This window comes from Anabrus simplex, chromosome 2, assembly GCF_040414725.1.
Source record: "Anabrus simplex isolate iqAnaSimp1 chromosome 2, ASM4041472v1, whole genome shotgun sequence".
In the NCBI taxonomy this organism is placed as follows: domain Eukaryota; kingdom Metazoa; phylum Arthropoda; class Insecta; order Orthoptera; family Tettigoniidae; genus Anabrus; species Anabrus simplex.
Window position 1 is genome coordinate 559105036 of NC_090266.1, and position 26057 is coordinate 559131092.

The window sequence follows — 26057 nt, forward strand, 5'->3', positions numbered from 1 at the left end:
GCATATAAAATCAAATGGAGTTAAAAAATCAGTAGTTAAAAATGAAATTAGTTTTGGTGGTTATAAAAATGTTTAGACGAAAAACAAAAACAATATAGAACGATGAATTTAATTAGATCTTATAAACGCCAATTAATTATGCTTGCTATCATGTTATCCTTAGCTGACTATTTCGCTAAATTCAATTTCCTAGTACAGGGTCTCTCATATAAACTAAGCTCGTCAAAGCGGCGTTTTTACTCCCCGATACTTAAGCTCCAGTATGGGAGACGCGCGCAAGCAGCCTACACGTGTTCGACCACGCAAACATCAGTCGCCAGTCTGAATCTTAGCTGTTAACATGGTGAGACGTTTATCATTGCAACACCGTATTTTCGTATGTAAAAGTTCTGGTTTCATCTTAAATTGTCGTGTGAACAGTCATAACACTCGCTATTGGGGCCGATGACCTAGATAGGCTTCTTTAAATAACAACCATCATCAAGCATCAACTCTCACTAATAGTGTGCAGAAAATCCTAATGGTGTTTATGAAGTCCGTCATTATGATAGGAAGATTGGTGTTTGGTGTGCCGTTAGTGCAGGACGAATAATTGGGCTTATCCTTTCGAGACGACAGTAAACGCAGAGAGGTACCAAGATGACATTTTGGCGCCGTTCTTCCGTCAGTTAAGGGAAGAAGAAAAATACGTGGGTGGTTTCAACAAGATTCAGCCCCTGCTCATACATCAGAGGATTTCCTTCTTACAATCTCGGAAGTGTTTGCAGACAGAGTGATCAGTACTGGTCTATTCCCCCCTCCTTTTCCAGATATAACAATGTGTGTTTTTTACTTGTGGGGTAAACTGATAGAAAAAGTGTATCGAACAAATCCTCACACACTGGAGGAACTGAAAGAAAACATCATCATCATCATCATCTGTTTACCCTCCAGGGTCGGCTTTTCGCTCGGACATAGCGAGGGATCCCACCTCTACCGCTTCAAGGGCAGTGTCCTGGAGCTTCAGACTCTTGGTCGGGGATACAACTGGGGAGAATGACCAGTACCTCGCCCAGGCGACCTCACCTGCTATGCTGAACAGGGGCCTTGTGGAGGGATGGGAAGATTGGAAGGGATAGGCAAGGAAGAGGGAAAGAAGCGGCCGTGGCCTTATGTTAGGTACCATCCCGGCATTCGCCTGGAGGAGAAGTGGGAAACCACGGAAAACCACTTCCAGGATGGCTGAGGTGGGAATCGAACCCACCTCTACTCAGTTGACCTCCCGAGGCTGAGTGGACCCCGTTCCAGCCCTCATACCACTTTTCAAATTTCGTGGCAGAGGCGGGAATCGAACCCGGGCTTCCGGGGGTGGCAGCTAATCACGCTAACCACTACACCACAGAGGCGGACGAAAGAAAACATTAGAAATGAAATTAGAAACATTACAGTGGCAGAACTCACTCGCGTCTCTCAGAACGTGGTTATCAGGTACAACGCCTGTATAACCCAAGGAAGGACGACACTTTCAGCATCTTTTATAAGGTAAAATTACATCTAAGATTATATACACGCTTAAAGCAGGCCGACCACACGCAGTATACTGTGAGTGCGGCTGCGGCAGCTGCCGTAGCGCAGAGTATAAACACCGTGCGTTCTGTCTTAGTTTATATGAGAGACCCTGTAAGTGCCTTCAATTTCTCCCTACTTACCCAAGCATTCTTAACACTATTTCTGTCTACTTGGCACCTCCTTCTTAAACTCTTTATTTCTCTGCGTCTTTACAATTTCTTACCATCCGTACAGGTACTTAGCTATTTTCACACTCAACAATTGTTTTAAACCTATCCTATAGACTGCTTACATTTTTATTTACCAATGTTCACCGTCAATAATTACCCTTTTTAAACTTCCTCTTGCCTATCTTATCAAACATATGGTAAGGTATCTGTACCAAATAAGGCCCGGCTCCATATAAGGTACATCCCACCACCCTGGAGTCATAAATGGAACTACAACGAAATTTCCCCAAGATTCCGTTAGCTCGTGGCACATTGTGAGAAGGGCAGGACACCTCGTGCGCCGGTCACTTCCTCGGCAGTTTTGTAACAACCCTCAACAAAGGCGAGCGCTGTTCTTATTTGCCAGGTATGTTTATATACTTCATAACACGCTTTCAGTTAAGTGGTGCCTTTATAAAAATGTCTAGCAGTAGAGTAAATTATGCCCTTTAAGACCGTGGGCTTAGTTACTGAAATATTTTTTTTATTTAAAATGTACCAACAGTATATGTGTTGCAACTACACTCAAACTTGGTGGCGCCCAATAAGGTCCACACCTAGTGCTCCAAAGGAAGCCCGGTTGGGCCTTATTAGGCATATATAGTCTTTTCATGCATTAAACAATATTCTGGTGTTTTTAACCCGTAGCGTAACGGTTAGTGTTATTAGCTGCCGTCCTCGGGGGCCCGGGTTCGATTCCCGGTACTGCCAGAAATTTAAGAATGGCAGGAGGGCTCGTCTGTGGTTGAAATGGTACATGCAGCTCACCTCCAATGGGGGTGTGCCTGAAAAGAGCTGCACCACCTCGGGATGAGGACACGAGTTTACTTGTCCGACTCGTTGGCTGAATGGTCAGCGTACTGGCCTTCGGCTCAGAAGGTCCCGGGTTCGATTACCGGCCGGATCGGGGAATTTAACCTTAATTGGTTAATCCCAATGGCTCGGGGGCTGGGTGTTTGTGCTGTTCCCAACATCCCTGCAACTCACACACCACACATAACACTACCCTCCTCCACCACAAAAACACGCCGTTGCCTACACATCGCAGATGCCGCCCACCGTCATCGGAGGGTCAGCCTTACAAGGGCTGCACCCGGCTAGAAATAGCCACACGAATTTATTAACCCACGGTATTACAGTAAAAGGGCATTTCAAATAATTTTCTGGTGGGGGAGTAGTTTAGGTGGGGGAGGGTGTAACGGAGATTAAACAAAATTTGTAAAAGGGTAATTTAGCATAAATTTTCCCGTAACATTTATTAAATAACCGTTACCGTTTGTGAATTTTCACGTTCCTTCTTATTTTAGATTAATTCACTCAAGAAAATACGTGCTTCTTTGAGTGAAGATGATATGAAGAATGCTATGATGGCTTTTGCAGAAGGAATGTCTGTCAGGACAGCATCAAAGAATTTTGATATCCCCAGGCGAACATTACGCAATCATCTTGATTCTGGAGATGCTGTTAAGAAACTAGGACATACAGCTTGTTTGAATGACGCACAGGAAAAATCACTTTCCAGAGGATTTTTCGTCTTGCGGAAGTAGGTTATCCAGTTACAGCCAAAGTCCATTCGTCGTCAACCTCCAACGCCGTAAACCAGAATGAGAAGACTATCTCCCTTTCGGAACTCAGGTAGAAATAACGGTTGAGGATTAGATGGACACTGCAACCTTTATAAAATGGTTACGTCATTTTGCAAAGTAAAAGTCTGCAGGTAAATTACTATTGATTTTCGATAGTACGTTATCGCATTTAGATCGAGATGTTTGCGATGTTGGTCATTAACATAACATCAGACTCTATTGGTTGTCCAGAAACACTACTCACCTATGGACAAATCAGTGTTGAAACCACTTGAATCACACTGGGATGACGAAATTCATCTCTACTGGTCCAAAAATAGCAAAGCAGATGAAAATAAAGCAATCAGCAGGCGAGTGTTCGGCAAGATATTCAGTAAATTGTGGCCGAAAGCAACGTCCCCAGCAAATGTTATCTCCGGGTTCCGTGCAACAGGTGTTTATCCATTTGACCCAAATATAATTCCTGAAAGTGCTTTAGCTCCATAGCATCCTACTCAAGAGCGTGTTCCACCAGAAGCGTTGCCAACGGAACATCAGCCGGAAGAAAACTCGCGAAATCAAGAACAATCAGCTGCATCCAGCAAAAGACGTCCTACTGACAAGTGAAACGATTCCAGCTCAAGCGTGAGTGAACAGTTTTCAGTTCACGACAGTTCCAATGATTTAGATTCCAATCATGATGATGAAGAGGAACTCAAATCTTTTTTCCAAGATAATATGAAAACGCCTGAATTTAAGAGAAAAACTCCCACTTAACAAGGCTCAAGTTGTCACCCAGGCGTTGTTTGGTGACAAAATTCCAAAACACCGTGCAAATATCGGTGAAAAACTAGACATAATTCTGGTGAAAGAGATCTTGAAATAATTCCTAAGAACGTTAGTTCAAGAAAATGTTGACCACTTCATGAAAAGAGAAAGATCTGAAGAAAACTCAGTACGAGAGAGAACTTGGTAAGGCTGCACCTAACACCCATCATGGAGAATTTAGTCAGTCCAGGAGTGGGGTGAAGCCTAAATTATTGAGCTGATTTTTCCACATCTATCTGCAAATCTGCAAAATCTGAAAAAAATATGGTCATGAAGAACGGATGGGAATAGCAGGAAAGGACACAGTTCCAAATTTCATGTGTTTCTCGAGTGATAAGTGAATTATTGACTGGTGTTACAATTTGCTATGGCGACGATGGGACAGGAAAGATCTAGGAGCGGGAAGGAAGTGGCCGTGGCATTAATTACGGTACAGTCCCAGCATTTGCCTGGTATGAAAAAAGGGAAACCACGTAAAACCATCTTCAGGGCTGCCGATAGTGGTTCCGAACCCACTATCTCCCGGATGCAAGCTCACAGCTGCGCGTCCCTAACCGCACGGCCAACTCTCTCTCGGTGACTGGTGTTCGTGAAGTGAAAATGCATCTTAATGTATGGTAATTTTCTATCTTCCTATGTATTTTATGGATGCATTGTAAATTTTCTGAAGGTTCTAAAATAAATAAACCAAGATAATTTTTCACAAAAGACACTATATACCTGTACCCAAGATTGATTTATGTAAGTGGAGGCACATGCTTCCCCTAGTGCAGCGCCACTGTATTGTCCTACATAGGAGGCTTGCAGTGGTGTCTGAATAGCACACTAGCGCCAGCGTCTTGGAAAGGTGTAGCATTCCAACTGATGAGCCCACTGCTACACTGGGGCGAGACGCTGGTAATTTCACGATTGAAAAAGTCTAAAGACTTAATGAGCTTAAATGTTTTTAACATTACGAAATTGATGACATTAAATTGTTGTTTCCTTCTAGGAACCTTACTATTGATTTTTTAAATTTACGTCAAAGGCTCAAACTGCCGATTTTGGGATGTTTTTCAATTATTTTTAAGGCTAATCTATTTTACCTTGTGTCAATAAAGCGAAGTAAAGAAGAAATCAGATTGTTACTTTATTTAAAAAAAATACAGGTTGGCCTTATTAGGGGTCAATTATGGGCCTTATTTGGAAGAGTTGTTCCTTGTAAGGCCCATTGGTATTAGTCATTAATTTCTTTTAGTGCGGATATACTACTTAAGTTAGACAACTTTTAATGCTTACATTTAATGTCACAAACGCCGGAGTATATTTTACTGCTTTTGCAGAAATGTTGTCTCATTTAGAAAAGGAGTTAGGTGGGCCTTATTTGGTACAGGTACCTTACTACCTAATGTTCTTTCCTTTACAACTTTACTTTCTATCACATTTGTTTTTTACCATGACAGAAACAGCTTCGTGATCACTTAGACCACATACCACTTCAGTTGCCCTCTAGAGCTCATCCGGGTTTATCAACACCGTGTCTAGAATATTCTTCTTTCTACTTGGTTATTAACTCCCTGATTCAGCTGTCATTCTAAGATTAATTAATTTACCATTTTCCGAGGAGCCGAATTCCCGTAATTTTGTCTTTTATGTGCCGGTAAATGTACCGACACGGGTCTGACGTATTAGAGTACCTTGAAATACCACCGGTATGAACCATGATCGAACCTGCCAACTTGGGCTCAGAAAACCAGTGTCTTAACTGTCTGAGCAACTCAGCCCGGCTAATCTCTGTAACTCTTCCCTCATAGTCCTTAATGCCTGCTTACACCGACAGTCCCTACACCCACATTCCTTTATAATTCTTTAATCTTCTTAATGGAAATATTGTGACAAATTAACAAAAATAATAACATAGGGCCTATTTAACGCCTCCGTGGCTCAGGCGGCAGCGCGCCGGCCTCTCATCGCTGAGTTCCGTGGTTCAAATTCCGGTCACTCCAAGTGAGATTTGTGCTGGACAAAGCGGATGCGGGACAGGTTTCTCTCCGGGTACTCCGGTTTTTCCTGTCATCATTCATTCCAACAACACTCTCCAATATCATTTCATTTCAACCATCACTCATTAATCATTGCCCCGGAGGAGTGCAACAGGCCTCGGCAGACGGCATAATTCTCATCCTCGCCGCTAGATGGGGGCTTCATTTAGTCCATTTCCTGGCCCGGTCGTATGACTGGAAACAGGCTGTGGATTTTCAATAACGTAAGGCCTATTCAGAATAAGGAAAATGTCAAGAGAAAATAATACTGTATACTGCGCAAGAACTACACGACATTAAAGGAAGCAATCCACTTACAAATAAAATAACTGTATTAGTACTTGGGCGAGTTATTATTATTAGATCACTATTATTTTTTATTATTGTACTACGCGCTAATGGAAATGAAAATTGCCACTGAATGTTGAAATATCGAAAGGATTACACAATAATGAAGCAAGTAATAAATAAGATAATAAAATAATTATAATACAGATCTAAACTGCATTTAAGCACTTCCTAATTACATGTTGACTGAAACAATAGAAATGCAGTTAAAACTAAATACTTAGATATCATTATACATTGTGTGAAATTAATTTCATTGAAATTCATGTCCTTGAAATCAATCATTATACAGTATCTCCTGTCTTAAACGGACCCTGCACCAAGCGAAAAACTTGCCTTTAACGGAAAATTATCCCAGTCCCTTATCTTGGGTGTAAAACGTTACGGAAACCATCCTGGTTTAAGCGAAAGCGGTCAAACACGGAAGCGTTAGCCAAAATATGCCCTTAAACGGAATATGCTAATTCCGCTCGAATTAGTAAGCTGAGAGATGTACCCACCATTCCTGCTCAGGCACCAAAAATGAAGTATAATGTTCCAATATCCTTATGATTAGTTGAAAAAAGTCATTATTGCGGTAGGCTGGCTGAGATTATAGGCGGTAAACTGTAAACTGTAAATGCTTCTGAGATGTTCAGTGTAATTCCTAAGCTGGAGATGTAGTGAAAATTCTGTATGACAGCTGAAGAAGGTTAAGTTCAGTACTTGCACCGGTGAGACAATAAATTGATAAATTGTGAAAGCGTTTGACCTGTTTTCGAGTGTCTACTGTATCAGGAAGCAAAATGATCAATGTGATTCATTCTATTAATGGTTGGTTGTTTTCATGTGTCTAGTGCGAATGAATGGAACACTTACTCTATCTTCTAATAAACCTTCATTAAGCGGAAACTCTCTGCAGCGGAAAATTTGCCCGGTCCCTTGCGATTCCGTTGAGGACAGGTTTTATTCTATTTGTTTTTATTCAACGCGTGACATACTCTAAAACTGCCTTTAACTACTGAAAGAACGAAAGTACAAAGGAGGATTCCTAAAGTTATTTCTCAATAACTTCTCTCGAAATTATACCGGAGACCTGAAATATAAAAAGTAATATTGGAACATAGTAATTGGCTCATTTATTTTTACTCGACCGTATGCCAGCAGCAACAAGGAAATTTGCCAATAGAAGAATGTTTAAAATTCTCGTTCTAACCCACACATCTCCCGAATGCAGAGCTTGGTTCCATAGCCATAGCGCGATAACACTCAGTCTGACATTATTATTATTATTATTATTATTATTATTATTATTATTATTATTATTATTATTATTATTATTATTATTATTGTGGTTTTCTAGGGATTATTATCCAAGCCAACTGAATATTTATCTTTTGATTTTCTTCATTTATGGGTCAGTACTTTCTTCGTGTAACGGTAGGTTTCTAAAATCACTACATTCTGCTGCTCAATGTAGATGTTATTCTTGAGTTTTAGCTGGTGAAGTGCGTCATACAGTCGATGGGATATTTGTCCCAGAGTTCTCACCACAATTGGGACAACAACAACAACAACAACAACTATATTCTGATCTTCTATACCGAGCGAGTTGGCCGTGCGATTAGGGTCGCGCAGCTGTGAGCTTGCATCCGGGAGATAGTGGGTTCGAACCCCACTGTCGTCAGCCTTGAAGATGGTTTTCCGTGATTTCCCATTTTCACACCAGGCAAATGCTGGGGCTGTATCTTAATTAAGGCCACGGCTGCTTCCTTCCCACTCCTAGGCCTTTCCTGTCCCATCGTTGCCATAAGACCTATCTGTGTCGGTGCGACGTAAAGCAAATAGCTGATCTTCTATTGGATGTTCCCAGGAACTGAGGTTGAAATCTCCTTCAGTTATTATTATTATTATTATTATTATTATTATTATTATTGTTGTTGTTGTTGTTGTTGTTGTACCGCGAGGTACACATCAACGCCGCGCATTCAAAATTAGCGTCTAAATGAACCCCTCTATCGAACTAAAGTGGAAACGAATACAACGGGAACTTAGAACTTTTGTCAGAAGATGTCACCAGCGAAATATTATATATATATATATATATATATATATATATATATATATATATATATATATATATATATATTGCTAGGGGCTTTACGTCGCACCGACACAGATAGGTCTTATGGCGACGATGGGATAGGAAAGGCCTAGGAGTTGGAAGGAAGCGGTCAGTAGTATAATTGGACAGTTCTGCGGCACCTCCGCCGCCGCACGCCTCCGCCCGCCTCCTCCTCCGCCGCCGCCTCCGCCTCCGCCGCCGCCCGCGGGAAATTTGAATTTTGGCGGGAAATTTGAATTTTGGCGCGAGATTTGAATTTGTAAACAAAGCCACGTGCTTTTTGACAGCTGTCATCGACAACAACGCATCGCTAACCTCACTGCTGCCATCTTGACGGGCCTAAACCTCACTAGTACCAACTTAACCTAACTAGCGTGAGGTAAACAAAGCCACGTGTTTTTTGACAGCCACGTGCTTTTTGACAGACAACAACGCATCGCTAACCTCAGTACTGCCATCGTGACGGGCCTAAACCTCAGTAGTGCCAACTTAACCTAACTAGCGCGAGGTAAACAAAGCCACGTGCTTTTTGACAGCCACGTGCTTTTTGACAGATTTGTAAACAAAGCCACGTGCTTTTTGACAGACAACAACGCATCGCTAACCTCAGTACTGCCATCTTGACGGGCCTAAACCTCAGTAGTGCCAACTTAACCTAACTAGCGCGAGGTAAACAAAGCCACGTGCTTTTTGACAGATTTGTAAACAAAGCCACGTGCGTTTTGACAGACAACAACGCATCGCTAACCTCAGTACTGCCATCTTGACGGACCTAAACCTTAGTGGTACCAACTTAACCTAACTAGCGCGAGGTAAACAAAGCCACGTGCTTTTTTGACAGCTGTCATCCGCCATCTTTAAACCACAGAGCACTGTGCTGCCCTCTTGCGTCACCTGTCATCGGCAGTGCTGCCATCTTGACGGGCCTAAACCTTAGTGCTACCAACTTAACCTCACTAGCTCGAGATAAACAAATCCACGTGCTTTTTGACAGCCACGTGCTTTTTTGATAGCTGTCATCCGCCATCTTTAATCTATAGAGCACAGTGCTGCCCTCTTTAGCTACTTACCTTTGAAATGTGGTGGCGGATAATTTGAAAAATGCTTTTCGACAAGCAGCCATCTTTAATCCAGAGAGAACAGTGCTACCCTCTATGTGGTGGCGGCAAATTGAAAAATTCCACGTGCTCTTGTTTGAAAACAAACTCACGTGCTTTTTTGACAGCTGTCATCTGCCATCTTTAATCTATAGAGCACAGTGCTGCCCTCTTTAGTTTGAAATGTGGTGGCGGTAAATTCCACGTGCTCTTGTTTGGAAACAAAGCCATGTGCTTTTTTGACAGCTGTCATCCGCCATCTTTAATCAACAGAGCACCGTGCTGCTATCATGCGGGCAATTTCATCACCTATCACCCGCCATCTTTAATCTACAGAACACCGTGCTGCCCTCTTTATGGCTACTACCTTAAGCATGTAGTAGCGGGCAATTTGAAAAGTTCTGTTAGCTATCATCCACCATCTTTAATCAAGAGAGCACCGTGCTGCCATCTTTAGCTAGATACCTTTGAAATGTGGTGGCGGCAAATTGAAAAATTCCACGTGCTCTTGTTTGGAAACAAACTCACGTGCTTTTTTGTCAGCTACCATCCGCCATCTTTAATCAACAGAGCATAGTGCTGCCCTCTTTAGTTTGAAATGTGGTGGCGGCAAATTCCACATGCTCTTGTTTGGTAAACATAGCTACGTGCTTTTTTGACAGCTGTCATCCGCCATCTTTAATCCAGAGAGCACCGTGCTGCCCTCTTTATCGTAGTAGATGTAAATTCGTCACCTGTCATACGCAGTGCTGCTATCTTTAGCTAGATACCTTTGAAATGTGGTGGTGGATAATTTAAAAAGAAAAATTCTTCAGCAGTCCTCTCTCGACGTTAATTGCATAAGATGGCGGCTATACATGACTCCTTAAGTGTGCTTACGCAAGATGGCTGCTATACACAGGTTCTTATGAGACTCCCTTGGGATGCTTGCGCAAGATGGCGGTTATACAAGGCTCCTTATGAGACGCCCTAGTGATGCTTGCGCAAGATGGCGGTTGCTCTTATGAGGCGGCTTAAGGGTCCTTGCATAAGATGGCTAGAGACGCCCTAAGGATGCTTGCGCAAGATGGCGGACACAAGATGGCGGCTATACACGTCTCCTTATGAGACGCCTTAAGGGTGCTTGCGCAAGATGGCTGCTGCTCTTAGCTTAGAGGCTAACACGTCGTGCTAGTTCGATTCATTAAATTTGGGGCTTAAATGCAAAATGTTAAATATCTCGAAAGCGATGCATCGTAGAGCAAAACGGACAAAAAATTTTCTGCCCAGTACCTCGGTTCGCAGTACGAGGAACAAGAAAAACATAGTCTAATGATGAGATCAACGGTTCGGTTCCTACTTAGGCCCTTTGGCATTCACTCTGTTTTAGCTTTATTGAAGTAAGTCTTCGTAACATGATCAGGTCTAGCTATGGTAGAGAGTATAACGTGCCGTGCAGGTTCGATTCATTAAATTTGGGGCTTAAATGCAAAATGTTAAATATCTCGAAAACGGATAAAATTTTTCTACCTGATACCTAGGTTTGCAGTATCAGGAACATGAAAAAACATAGTCTAATGATGAGATCGACGGTTCGATCCTTACTTAGGCCCTTTGGCATTGGCAGCTATCTAATTCTACAAGATGGTGACTATACATAGCTTCTTATGAGACAGCTTAAGAGCGCTTGCACAAGATGGCTGCTGCTCTTATGAGACGCCCTAGGGGTGCTTGCGGGAGGTAGCAGCGACAAGACGGTGACTATACACAGCTGCTTATGATACGGCCTAGAGGTGCTCACACAAGATGGTGGCTGCTCTGATGAAGAAAGTTAGCTTTGCATCGTGCAGGTATCTTTACAGCACTAAACCTCATACCTTTGAAATGTGGTGGCAGGTAATTTGAAAAATTCGACGTGCTTTTTCTTCACAGCAGCTATCTTTAAACAATAGCGGCTATACATAAGCTGTTAAGGCCTCCTCTTATGTCAAGGCATAGCTCTATCGAACAAGTTTAAACCTGCATCGGGATAGCTAGAGTAAGCATGTGCTGCAGTGATGACGTCATTATGCATGTTTAGACTTGCAAATCACTAGAAACATAACAAGACTAGAATCGAACACCGCACTCTATGCCGTTAACCTCACTTTGAAGGACAATAGAGCGTCGCTAACCTCACTGCTGCCATCTTTACGGCAGTAAACCTCAAGGCTGCCACCTTATGCATGTTACAGCGCGGAATTTAAAATCCAACAGCAGAACGTCGCTAACCTCACTCTTGCCATCTTGATGGGCTTAAACCTTACTGTTGCTACCTTGGTTATACGCTTTTGTGTTAGTTTACTATTAATCGCTAAGCTGTTCGCATCATCGAAGTAGAGAGTAACAAATGTCGAGTAGATTTAAAGAAGAATCTGTTAGCAGAAGATAAAAGTCCGTCATGGAAAAACCTATTTCTAGGTATATTTGCGAAGAGTGTGGAAAAGCATTTTCCCGAAGCTATCACAGGAGACGTCATGAGATATCATGTAGGACGATTTTTCAATGCAAACATTGTAGAAGAGAGTTCAAGAACGCATACAACGCTCAACGTCATGAAGCCGCGTGTAATGTAGCTTCATCGGGAACAAAATACAAAGAGCTCAACCATATTCCAGCGAACACTGATTTATGTTTAAAAAGTACACCTCTGCGAGAGATTTTTAATTCTCCCTTGCTGTCTAGGCCTGCTGCAAGTTCTGTTACTGAGCACAAACTTCAAGATAAAGAGAGGCAAGGTCATGATTATGATAATAAGGATAATGGTGTTGATCAAAACAGTAGTAAAGGGAAAGTAGAAGAAGAAAATTCATTGCCATTACAGCTTGATGATTTTACTTCATTTCCTAAGCCTACTACACGTTCTGTCGAAGTGCAAACATCTCAAGAAGAGATGCAAGGTAAAGAAGAAGGAAATTTCAACGCTTCGTCGCTATCGAAACAAGTTATGTTTGTACCTAGAAACGCTACTGCTGAAGCACGTATTACATCAAAACAAGTCCCTGCACATCAACTGTCTGCATATAGACTCAAAGTTCACAACAAGCCTCTGTTACCCTATGTAGATATAAGCTACTGTAAAGACCCCAACGTACTCGTAAAACGTTTACAACTGCTAAGAGCCTATCATGATGCTGGTTACACACAGTACAAAGAAGATATTTTTGAAATAGAGTATGAATTACGCCGTGTAGGTATTATTAAGTAAGCGCTTACCCTCACCTAAGTCATCCATCTGTAGTATATAGTCGATCGAGTAGCTATATTCGTATAGATTATTTCCCAACATTCTCCCTTCCTTAGGGTGTTAACTCCGCCTCTAGTTGTAGAGCCGGTCTCAAGCCCGGATAAAGAGAGGAGAGGCGCCCTAGCCCTTTAGCCCATTAGCCCTTTAGCCCTTTAGCCCTTTAGCCCATTAGCCCTTTAGCCCATTAGCCCTTTAGCCAAGGAATGTGCGGTAATCTAATCTTCTTAGAACAAAGGTATCCCCTGACATGTTCTAAACACATGTTGTATCGAGTACAGTGTTCTATTATAGTCTTGATCACTTATTTAGTGTTCTAAACACTTCAATCAATGTTCCGATCACATGATAAAGTTAACGGCATAGAGTGCGGTGTTCGATTCTAGTCTTGTTATGTTTCTAGTGATTTGCAAGTCTAAACATGCATAATGACGTCATCACTGCAGCACATGCTTACTCTAGCTATCCCGATGCAGGTTTAAACTTGTTCGATAGAGCTATGCCTTGACATAAGAGGAGGCCTTAACAGCTTATGTATAGCCGCTATTGTTTAAAGATAGCTGCTGTGAAGAAAAAGCACGTCGAATTTTTCAAATTACCTGCCACCACATTTCAAAGGTATGAGGTTTAGTGCTGTAAAGATACCTGCACGATGCAAAGCTAACTTTCTTCATCAGAGCAGCCACCATCTTGTGTGAGCACCTCTAGGCCGTATCATAAGCAGCTGTGTATAGTCACCGTCTTGTCGCTGCTACCTCCCGCAAGCACCCCTAGGGCGTCTCATAAGAGCAGCAGCCATCTTGTGCAAGCGCTCTTAAGCTGTCTCATAAGAAGCTATGTATAGTCACCATCTTGTAGAATTAGATAGCTGCCAATGCCAAAGGGCCTAAGTAAGGATCGAACCGTCGATCTCATCATTAGACTATGTTTTTTCATGTTCCTGATACTGCAAACCTAGGTATCAGGTAGAAAAATTTTATCCGTTTTCGAGATATTTAACATTTTGCATTTAAGCCCCAAATTTAATGAATCGAACCTGCACGGCACGTTATACTCTCTACCATAGCTAGACCTGATCATGTTACGAAGACTTACTTCAATACAAGCTAAAACAGAGTGAATGCCAAAGGGCCTAAGTAGGAACCGAACCGTTGATCTCATCATTAGACTATGTTTTTCTTGTTCCTCGTACTGCGAACCGAGGTACTGGGCAGAAAATTTTTTGTCCGTTTTGCTCTACGATGCATCGCTTTCGAGATATTTAACATTTTGCATTTAAGCCCCAAATTTAATGAATCGAACTAGCACGACGTGTTAGCCTCTAAGCTAAGAGCAGCAGCCATCTTGCGCAAGCACCCTTAAGGCGTCTCATAAGGAGACGTGTATAGCCGCCATCTTGTGTCCGCCATCTTGCGCAAGCATCCTTAGGGCGTCTCTAGCCATCTTGTGCAAGGACCCTTAAGCCGCCTCATAAGAGCAACCGCCATCTTGCGCAAGCATCACTAGGGCGTCTCATAAGGAGCCTTGTATAACCGCCATCTTGCGCAAGCATCCCAAGGGAGTCTCATAAGAACCTGTGCATAGCAGCCATCTTGCGTAAGCACACTTAAGGAGTCATGTATAGCCGCCATCTTATGCAATTAACGTCGAGAGAGGACTGCTGAAGAATTTTTCTTTTTAAATTATCCACCACCACATTTCAAAGGTATCTAGCTAAAGATAGCAGCACTGCGTATGACAGGTGACGAATTTACATCTACTACGATAAAGAGGGCAGCACGGTGCTCTCTGGATTAAAGATGGCGGATGACAGCTGTCAAAAAAGCACGTAGCTATGTTTACCAAACAAGAGCATGTGGAATTTGCCGCCACCACATTTCAAACTAAAGAGGGCAGCACTATGCTCTGTTGATTAAAGATGGCGGATGGTAGCTGACAAAAAAGCACGTGAGTTTGTTTCCAAACAAGAGCACGTGGAATTTTTCAATTTGCCGCCACCACATTTCAAAGGTATCTAGCTAAAGATGGCAGCACGGTGCTCTCTTGATTAAAGATGGTGGATGATAGCTAACAGAACTTTTCAAATTGCCCGCTACTACATGCTTAAGGTAGTAGCCATAAAGAGGGCAGCACGGTGTTCTGTAGATTAAAGATGGCGGGTGATAGGTGATGAAATTGCCCGCATGATAGCAGCACGGTGCTCTGTTGATTAAAGATGGCGGATGACAGCTGTCAAAAAAGCACATGGCTTTGTTTCCAAACAAGAGCACGTGGAATTTACCGCCACCACATTTCAAACTAAAGAGGGCAGCACTGTGCTCTATAGATTAAAGATGGCAGATGACAGCTGTCAAAAAAGCACGTGAGTTTGTTTTCAAACAAGAGCACGTGGAATTTTTCAATTTGCCGCCACCACATAGAGGGTAGCACTGTTCTCTCTGGATTAAAGATGGCTGCTTGTCGAAAAGCATTTTTCAAATTATCCGCCACCACATTTCAAAGGTAAGTAGCTAAAGAGGGCAGCACTGTGCTCTATAGATTAAAGATGGCGGATGACAGCTATCAAAAAAGCACGTGGCTGTCAAAAAGCACGTGGATTTGTTTATCTCGAGCTAGTGAGGTTAAGTTGGTAGCACTAAGGTTTAGGCCCGTCAAGATGGCAGCACTGCCGATGACAGGTGACGCAAGAGGGCAGCACAGTGCTCTGTGGTTTAAAGATGGCGGATGACAGCTGTCAAAAAAGCACGTGGCTTTGTTTACCTCGCGCTAGTTAGGTTAAGTTGGTACCACTAAGGTTTAGGTCCGTCAAGATGGCAGTACTGAGGTTAGCGATGCGTTGTTGTCTGTCAAAACGCACGTGGCTTTGTTTACAAATCTGTCAAAAAGCACGTGGCTTTGTTTACCTCGCGCTAGTTAGGTTAAGTTGGCACTACTGAGGTTTAGGCCCGTCAAGATGGCAGTACTGAGGTTAGCGATGCGTTGTTGTCTGTCAAAAAGCACGTGGCTTTGTTTACAAATCTGTCAAAAAGCACGTGGCTGTCAAAAAGCACGTGGCTTTGTTTACCTCGCGCTAGTTAGGTTAAGTTGGCACTACTGAGGTTTAGGCCCGTCACGATGGCAGTACTGAGGTTAGCGATGCGTTGTTGTCTGTCAAAAAGCACGTGGCTGTCAAAAAACACGTGGCTTTGTTTACCTCACGCTAGTTAGGTTAAGTTGGTACTAGTGAGGTTTAGGCCCGTCAAGATGGCAGCAGTGAGGTTAGCGATGCGTTGTTGTCGATGACAGCTGTCAAAAAGCACGTGGCTTTGTTTACAAATTCAAATCTCGCGCCAAAATTCAAATTTCCCGCCAAAATTCAAATTTCCCGCGGGCGGCGGCGGCGGAGGCGGAGGCGGCGGCGGAGGCGGAGGCGGAGGCGGCGGCGGAGGAGGAGGCGGGCGGAGGCGTGCGGCGGCGGAGGTGCCGCAGAACTGTCCAATTATACTACTGCGGTCGTGGCCTTAATTAAGGTACAGCCCCAGCATTTGCCTGGTGTGAAAATGGTAAACCACGGAAAACCATCTTCAGGGCTGCCAATAGTGGGATTCGAACCTACTATCTCCCGGATGCAAGCTCACAGCCGCGCGCCTCTACGCGCACGGCCAACTCGCCCGGTGAAATATTATGTAATTTTGTTATTGTGCAGTTTCCTAAACTGAGTGAATTTCTCCTTGTTTTGTTTGCCGTTCATCAAGAAGTTTGGACATTCTTCCATAGAAGACACTACCAAAAACTATGATCATGCACCCTGGTGCAAGGTGTAAGAAGTTATAATTTAAAGAAGTTTTGTATTTCGAGGTTTTAGTAACTGATTGATGTTTCTTTTTTTTTGGGTTGGCAATATTTCCTTTTTCTTTCCGCCAGTTTTGTATTTAGCCAATCACTAATTTCTGTAATTAATTTTCAATCTATCACAGGCTTCTTGTTCGATTCTGAGTGTAACTTTGCGATCAACCAATAAAATTGAGAGGGTATGGCTAGTTTCGTCTTGAATGATCTCGAACCTTCCCTGAGGGTTTATAAACAGCGGCTTTTCACGTTTCTTGGCCAATTGATCGTCGTCTATCTGAGTGTGTGTGTCAAGCAGGAGGCGGGCGGCGTCTTTCGGCGGCAGCCAGAACATCTATAAGGTAATGGCCACATAACTTTATTCTTCCTTGCAACCGCCGCAGTTTAACCCGAGGGAAAGGTTCGACTCTTTAATTATGTAACAAACTTTTCTAAAATGTAAATCATCTTTTGGCTAATGTAAAAATTTCATAAAATCTTTAACTGTAAATCGGGGATAGAGAGTGAATTACCCTCTCGAGCTCCCCTTCATCTTGGTTTGAGGTGACTACGTTTTGTAACTTTGTTTTTCTTCTGTGAGGTGTTAAAGTAAATTCTATACGAGTCACCTCAGTAGTTTGGGAATAGGCCCTGTTTCAACGGCCTAGAGCCCTTTAGGATTTTAAGTGTTCATTATCTTGGAACGCAGTGTGCGCCTCCATTCATTTTATGTTTCGGGCCGTTTACTTAACCTGTTCCTTTTCTCAAAGGCCCCATAGGTTGGGTATTAAATACCCCTCTATGAATTATTTTTCAAATTGTAAGTGGTGCCCTGAAAGGCCAGAGATTGTATGTTGATGTTGCCTTGAGTAGGCTTGAGAAACTGAGAGCCTGTTAGCTCTTTTCCAAAATGTTGTAAGAGTAACGAATGCCTCTTGAAGGCTAGATGTTGTAATTTTGGGAGCAAGTGCTCTTTGAATTAGGGGATTTCTGCCCTTGAATAAATTTGTGCTCTTTGGTAAATTTGAGCTAAGAGCTCAGGAATTGTAAAACGAGGGACTTGAAGCCCAGAATCTGTCAAGTTCACTAATCTTGTATTTTCCTTGACTTGTTTTAAGATTCTCATTGTACCTGATGTTTCATTATTATAAAAATTGTTAAGTTTGAAGTTCTGAAAATATAACCTTCAAGTTAAGTTTTGAATTAATCTTGATATAGTAGTCAGACCCATTCAAGCCCGCACCTTCTTTCACCTCTGCGTTCCACAGATAACCGTGGAACAATTATTATTATTATTATTATTATTATTATTATTATTATTATTATTATTATTATTATTGAAGTGAGCTTAGAAAGAAAATCATCAGGGAAAAAAATATGTACTTATTTACCATCAATAACTCTGCGTGGGACGTACCAGTTTTTAAAATCGAAGATAATAGAGTATGTGTAATATCATTGTAAGAAACACCATAATATATAAGGAAGACCACAGTATACCTTACCAGCTGCAGTTGACATCGCTGCTATATCTCGCTATTGAGCTGAAGGCTGACCGAAACGATTCAACCTGTGTATAGAATCCAGTGGGTAGTTCGTCCCACGTATCAAATAATACTCCTCCGCCAAGGGAAAATGTACCTGGGCGGCACATCCGACACGTCAAGTCGCCGAGGTCAAAGTAATATCCAGATTCACATGATATTCCTGGAAGGAAAGAAAGGTTAGTCTTTATATTAATCAAGAATGCACCAGCAACATTCAATATTCACAGCAATCACACTAGTTAATTCAAATATCGGACAATACTTTTATATTATTTTCTGTGCAATCGAATATTTATTGCACCGCCTTTTGCATCATGACACCAGAGTTCAGATTACCGAGCGTTTAGGGGCGCGCAGCGGTTAGCTTTCATTCGGGAGATAGTGAGTTCGAATCTCCCTCTCGGCAGCCCTCAAGATGGTTTTCCGTGGTTTTCCCATCTTCACACCAGGTGATTGCTGGGGCTGTACCTTAATTAAGGCCGCTTCCTTTCCACTCCTAGTCGTTTCCTCTCCCGTCGTCGCCATAAGAGCTATCTGTGTCGGTGAGACGTAAAGCAACGGGTAAGACAAAAAGAAGAGTTCAGAGTAAGTTAAATTTAATTGTAGATTACGTAAAGCTGACAGTTTTTACGCACTGTTGGTGTTGTGAGCATTACCACGAGACCTCCAATTTGACGTGGAATCAGAACCAAAGGGACGTAAATTATAATTAATGAAATATTGAAACTGTGTGTTTAGCAACAAACTCTACGTTCAGTCGACGACTCACTTGCGTTGAGTAACATTACGTAATATTTAAAATGATGCAGCCCTAGTTCATGATAGACCAGAATGTGTAGGATACTGCACCCGGTAGGAATTGCTTGTGTTGAAGTGGCACCCATAACCACTGTTAATTCTGTTTGTACCGAGCTCGATAGCTGCAGTCGCTTAAGTGCGGCCAGTATCCAGTATTCGGGAGATAGTGGGTTCGAACCCCACTGTCGGCAGCCCTGAAGATGGTTTTCCGTGGTTTCCCATTTTCACACCACGCAAATCCTGGGGCTGTACCTTAATTAAGGCCACGGCCACTTCCTTCCCACTCCTAGCCCCTTCCTGTCCCATCGTCGCCATAAGAGCTATCTGAGTCGGTGCGACGTAAAGCAACTTGTAACAAAAAAAAAAACAAAAAAAATCGGTTTGTGTCGTTTTGAGATGTCAGTAATATCAGAATTACTGTCCGACAGATAGGAAGTTTTAAAATGAATATTTTCTAGATTTGTGTCTACAAGCCTCGACTAGAGTCTTGGTTTCGTATTATTGTAAAGCACGGAGAAAGGCCATTCACAAAAATAAGTGGACCGGAATCTGGACAACACTTCTCTACAGAACCTTCATCGGGGAAATCTCAAAATTCAGGCAAACTCCTTGCTGTAGCCTATATCCCGTTGCAGGTAAATTTAGGAGTTCGAACTGAGCAATTCTCGGTGCATCTACACCAGTTAGGGAAATAACTTCACAAATACATCGAACACGGAACGCTAGAATCTAAGGCTTTCTAAATAGTTATGTCCGAACAGCCTTTTCCCTTCACCAGTGTCTTCGTCTTGTAGTCATAGCTGCAACAAATACTGAGTTTAGGAACTAACATTCACACATCTATGTATGACCGCAATTTGCACTCCACACTGACTCAGAGACTGGCACACTAGAGAGACGGTGTGTAATCTTTATTGTCACTCAGACCACGTACGGTATAGACCAGAATTTCTCACTGTTGAGCTGCGGAACCCCAGGTTTACGTGTGAAATTTAGGGTGCCTGAGGTATACCAAGTAATTCATTTCTGGAGAACCTAGAATTAAGTAGGCATAAAGGTGAAGACTCCACGGAAAGTCAAACTCTCCCATTTACTTGGTGGTCAACAAATTCCTGATCTCCTGCTCCTGTGTGTAAAGGAGGTCCAGAGGGAGTCTTTCTCGTACTCACTAGGGCAGCTGAGTGAGTCGATATAGAGCAAGCTGGAAAGTGAGGGATATTTTTAAAAATCCTGGCATTACTGGGCATAGCTACTTAGCCTTTTCGTTTGGGATGCTTTCACCTTGGCTACTATTCAGTACGTAATGACGACATTATGATGATTTTACAGTGACATCAACCTACCAGCATAAAAGCCAACTAGCTGAAATCTGTGAAGACATGACGATCAACGGGAGTAAATATTTAATGAGGGTGTCCTTATATACTTTATTTTGCTTACAGTTTTCTTGCTAGAGGCTTTACGTCGCACCGACACAGATAGGGCTTATGGAGACGATGGGATAGGAAAGGCCTACGAGTTGGAAGAAAGCGGCCGTGGCCTTAATTAAGGTACAACACCAGCACTTGCCTGGTATAAAATTGGGAAACCACGGAAAACCATCTTCAGGGCTGCCGACAGTGGGATTCGAACCCACTATCTCCCGGATGTAAGCTCACAGCCGCGCGCCTTTAACCGGAAGGCCAACTCGCCCGGTTTTACAGTTTTCTTTGAGTCGCACCGACACAGGTAGGTCTTACGGAGACGATAGGATAGGAAAGGGCTAGAAGTGGGAATGAAGCGTCCATGGCTTTAATTAAGGTACAGCCCCAGTATTTGTCGGGTGTGAAAATGAGAAACCACGGAAAATCATAGTCTGTTGCCTCATTTTCTTTATTCAAGAATCCCAGATAGTATTTCTTGAGATTTGCGTGAATGGCATTTGTTTGAACAATTCAGTACAAATAAATAGGGTTTATTCTATGCAGAATCTACAATTGTAATAAACACTAGCCTTAGTATGGTCTTAAACATGACGTTTAAAAATCTTTATAACTGTGTTACACACATTCTTTCCAAGGCTTCAACAAGTTTTTAATTAATACTTTCATAGTTACGTTTCATTAATTTACCCGTGAGAATCGTACAGCTTTGCGTAGGCCTACTATGTATAAAAATTACAGATCAAGACAAATTTACTGTTATTTGAAAATGCCCTGTCACATTAAATCAATCAATACTAATCTGCATTTAGGGCAGTCGCCCAGGTGGCAGATTCCCTATCTGTTGCTTTCCTAGCCTTTTCCGAAATGATTTCAAAGAAATTGGAAATTTATTGAACATCTCCCTTGGTAAGTTATTCCAATCCCTAACTCCCCTTCCTATAAATGAATATTTGCCCCAATTTGTCCTCTTGAATTCCAACTTTATCTTCATATTGTGATCTTTCCTACTTTTATAGACGCCATTCAAACCTATTCGTCTACTAATGTCATTCCACGCCATCTCTCCGCTGACAGCTCGGAACATACCACTTAGTCGAGCAGCTCTTCTTCTTTCTCTCAATTCTTCCCAACCCTAATTATTTATTCTAATTATTTATTCTCTGCAGTATGGCGAGGCTAAAACGTATACCTTGCGTGTTAACTTTATTTTTCAGGGTACAAATAAAACCTTTTTACTTACTGCAACTATTAATTCTTGTCGCTGGGTTAGGATTTGTATCAGCACACATGCCGGAGCTAGGCACTTGAACTCGCCATCGTCCCTTCTGGGAGTCACATTCGGTTAACTCATAGTGGTAATCGGCCTGAAATAAATAAATAAGCAAATAAATAAATAAATAAATAAATAAATAAATAAATAAATAAATAAATAAATAAATAAATAAATAAATAAATAAATAAAGGAAGGAAGAAAGAAAGAAAGAAAGAAAGAAAGAAAGAAAGAAAGAAAGAATGGAAGGATGAATTATAACATAAAAATTACAGACTAATACAGAAAAGGACATACAGGGAGCTTTTGAGGTCATAAGTGTTGTGTTATTACTCATGAAACAACTAAGAATTTATAAAACATACTGTATACACAGCAAAAAGTTTACGTGTTCGTCATCTGCTCCTAACCCTAATAGGTTACATACATACATACATACATACATACATACATACATACATACATACATACATACATACATACATACATACATACTGAATCCATGACATTTGAGTCATAAGGAGAGAGTGTCCTAAATTCATTACATGAGGCCGCATATAAATTACAAGTCATGAGGAGCTCTAGCCACATTTTAATCTCTGACCAAACACGGCACGTGGAGAACAGGAGGTGATTCTCATTCTCACGCTACAGAAATTACGTCACCCACATGTGTAGAATGTGCAAGGATACGAAGTAATTTGGCGGAGCTACTTTTTTTAGTAAAAGTACATTTTAAGAAGCATTGGCGACGAAACTGCCGTAGTAAAGGTCAGGTAATCGTAAGTGGGAAACTGCTGTAGTAAGGGTCGGGAAATCGTAAGTGAAACAATTTGGTTGTAAATGGTAAAGACGTTATACCGCTAAATAGCTCCAGAAGGAAAATTGTTGAAAGACGCGCCTGTTCGTTTAAACTCTCATACATCGAACAAAATATAGCGCCTAGCTTATGAGTTAATTTAACAACTCAGCTGGTTAAAGGAAACCCTAAATGTTTATTATCAAAACCGCTACTAAACTAAGCAACTATGTGTTATGTCGTAATCTGCCATAATTACATTTCTGTGGGGTGGAAAACGTGCCTGTAAACTTTTGGCGGTAAATACAGATGGCATGGGAGTGGGAGTAAATTTTATAAAAGAACGCCACGCCATTTGCCATCTCGCATTGTTTTCCGTGAACTTGAGACGACCGCATGTTATTCAGACTAACATTCAAAAACCGGTTGTGGAGGCTAAGTCCCCAGAAGGGAAGGCAGTTTGGCCAAAGGTGGCTATCTGACGTCATCTCCAAGTGGAGAGAGATTATCAGTCGAATTAACGGTATTCCCATGTGGAACCGTCATGTAAATTCACATTAGGACAACTGACGGCCTCCGGGAGATAGTGGGTTTGAGCCCCACTGTCGGCAGCCCTGAAGATTGTTATCCGTGGTTTCCCATTTTCACACCAGACCACAGCCGCTTAATTCCCACTCCTAGCCCTTTCCTATCCCATCGTCGCCATAAAACCTATCTGTGTCGGTGCGACGTAAAACCAACAGCAAAAAACAGACGGCCATTATAATGCCGGAGCCATGTAGTTAAATTAGCTAATATCATTGTTTCACTTTATTGCGTGTGCGAATCGGTGATTTGACGAACGTGTTCGGTTCGCGAGGAAGAGAACGTGTGAAGGGCATGTTTTGTTTATGCCATTATTTTCACGTGAATGATGTCAATTATAAAGACGGAAAGAGTATGTTTTTTAAAGCCACTATCTGTCGAAATGGCTAGGTAAAGAATGAAAGAGGCAGCTGGATCTGTTCAGATGTGAAAACACGTACGACTTCAGGTATGTAGACTACCTTCCCATAAAGTGCATTTTTTTAAGATGTCACCATTTTGTTTGTGTACCTGTGACTCATTTTGGTCATCCATTTTTATTTCGTAAAAATGCCAGAGTAATACGACAAAAGGTCATTTTTTATGTTTCTTGGATAATCGAAAAGTCGCGAAACTAGCGTGTGAAATGTTGTACATTAGTCGATTTGATGGCTGAAAAACGAATATAATGTCTAGAGCAAAGTATCATTTCTGTACGTTTTTTTCTATATTTGTTGTTTGCCAAAGTTAAGACATTAATTTATCATAACATTCTGTTCAGTGTAAAGATGAAATTCCTGTAAGTGTAATCCGTGGTTTACCATTTAGAGCGAGTGCGTGATAATGATGGAATGTCAGCTGTTGCGGAAGGCACACCGTCACGTATTCGGCGCTGTAAATTTTATCAAGGGAAGGTACGAGGCGAGACCGGTGTGTGATTTATGAAATAGGAGTGCTATTCCAAAATTCTGTAAAACCTGTGTAGAATGGGTGTGAGGAAAATAACGGTAAAAATTTCTTGTGAGTCAAGTTGTGAGTTTTGGTTTTGGAAATATTATGTTGTCAATCTCAGGAGAAATGGTTAGTTTGTTACAAAATGTTTTATGTAACAACATGCTAGATCACACAGGAGAGATATTCCATATTATTGTCGTGTAGAGAATTTGTGGTAGCAAGTGTGGTGCAAGTCTTGCAAAGATGAGAAGGAGTGTGGATCAGGTTGTTGAAATCCTGTAATGTTGAAGAGACTTTAGGCCGGGATTTTCATTGTAGGGAACCCGAGGATTTATTTTGTGTAATTTAATGATATGGGAATAGGGTCATTCCATAGTTAGGATTCCACGTGAAACCGTAGAACCGTGATGGATAAGAAAATTTCAAGTGACGTTTTAAATTAAATATCTTCGCAGAGTCGACGTTGGTCAGGAATCGCATTTCATGCCAATTGTCAGTAAGGCGAGGTTTTCATTTGATACAGGTCAAGATAACGTATGTGTTTTTAAGAGATAGCGAGGAGGGTCGTGTTCCCAAAGGCCATAACTCCAACCATTTAGCCATGGATCCGGACGAATAATAATAATAATAATAATAATAATAATAATAATAATAATAATAATAATAATAATAATAATAATAATAATAATAATAATAATAATAATAATAATAATAATAATAATAATAATAATAATAATATACGTAAGTACAACGTCATTTCAGCTGCTTACTACCTTAAGAGACCGCGGTATGTCGGAAATTTGCTTTTAAGATGGATAAAGTGGAATGGGGTAAGCATATATCTGAGGGAAGTGTGTACTTGTCCAGTTTTTTCCCCTGAGAATTGCCCTCTTAGTTTATGAACTAACAGAATTCACCCGACGTAGTTTATATACTATAATGTAAGATTGTATTGATAAGCAATGTTATAGCTAATTATTAGCTTATTTAGCTAGGCTGTGTTGATGTTGAAATGTAGTAATCACGTTTAACCTGCTTTGAAGATGTTTTCATTATTAGAATCACCCCCGCCCCCTCACATGGTGGTACAGCCCTGTTGGGTCTAGATTTACCAAGTGACACTTTTTCTGCTCAAAAGCTTGGAGATTACGAGGTGGCGCGTGGTCAGCGTGGCGAATGCCCTCGGCTATTTAGACCGGGGCCGCTTTCCCATCGCTAGATAGCTCCCCAAGTGTTCTGAAGTTGTCTGAGTGTACCGCGAGCCAGTTCTCAGATCCAGGTAATAGTCCTTTACCTGGCCGGGAACCTAAGCCGGGGTGTCCCGGAAAGAGACAGTCTTTGGATACCTAGACTACGGGACCGGCATAAGATTAGAAAAAAACAAAAAATTATACAACTATGTCTAATTTAATAACTTATCATTGTGGATTTTATTTCTTACAGAAAAAATTGTTAATGATCAGTATTTTATACTCTACGAGTATATAATGAAAGGTACAGTATGTGATACCGTATCTATGTGTATACTGTATTAAAACACTAGATTTTGTTATCCTGAGTTTGAGAACGGCTGAATGGATTGACTTCGTAAAGCATTCTGATGAAAGCTCTTGGACTTTAGATTTGTAGACTATGTTTAAAAGATAAGAAACATGTGCGTTCGTATACTTTAAAATGATTAAAGGAAAATGTTACATTCACATTAGCTATGACATGGACCGTGAGAGCGGTCAGCAGTTAGCTGCAACAGAGCGAGCGCAACGTACCATACTCCCTCCACGAATGCACTGAGAAGACGGATCGTGATTATGGCGAGAGTTACCGGATGTTTCCTATGAATAAAAAGTTAACGTGAATAACGAGCGCTAGGGTCATAGAAGAGCGATCGGTGTTAGTTGAATGCTTCTCTCGT

At 41.6% G+C, this 26057-nt stretch overlaps 1 protein-coding gene across 2 annotated transcripts in view; it reads right to left on the reverse strand.

Moving 5' to 3' along the window:
• Window positions 1-26057, reverse strand: part of LOC136862927 (endosome/lysosome-associated apoptosis and autophagy regulator family member 2) — a 388733-nt gene that overhangs the window by 304044 nt on the left and 58632 nt on the right. For both annotated transcript variants that reach the window (XM_067139216.2, XM_068225816.1), the window contains exons 2-3: window positions 21799-21922; window positions 18295-18496 (exon numbers count right to left, since the gene is read on the reverse strand). In XM_067139216.2, coding sequence (XP_066995317.2) covers window positions 18295-18496; window positions 21799-21922 — 326 coding nt within the window. The remainder of the gene's footprint in view (window positions 1-18294; window positions 18497-21798; window positions 21923-26057) is intronic.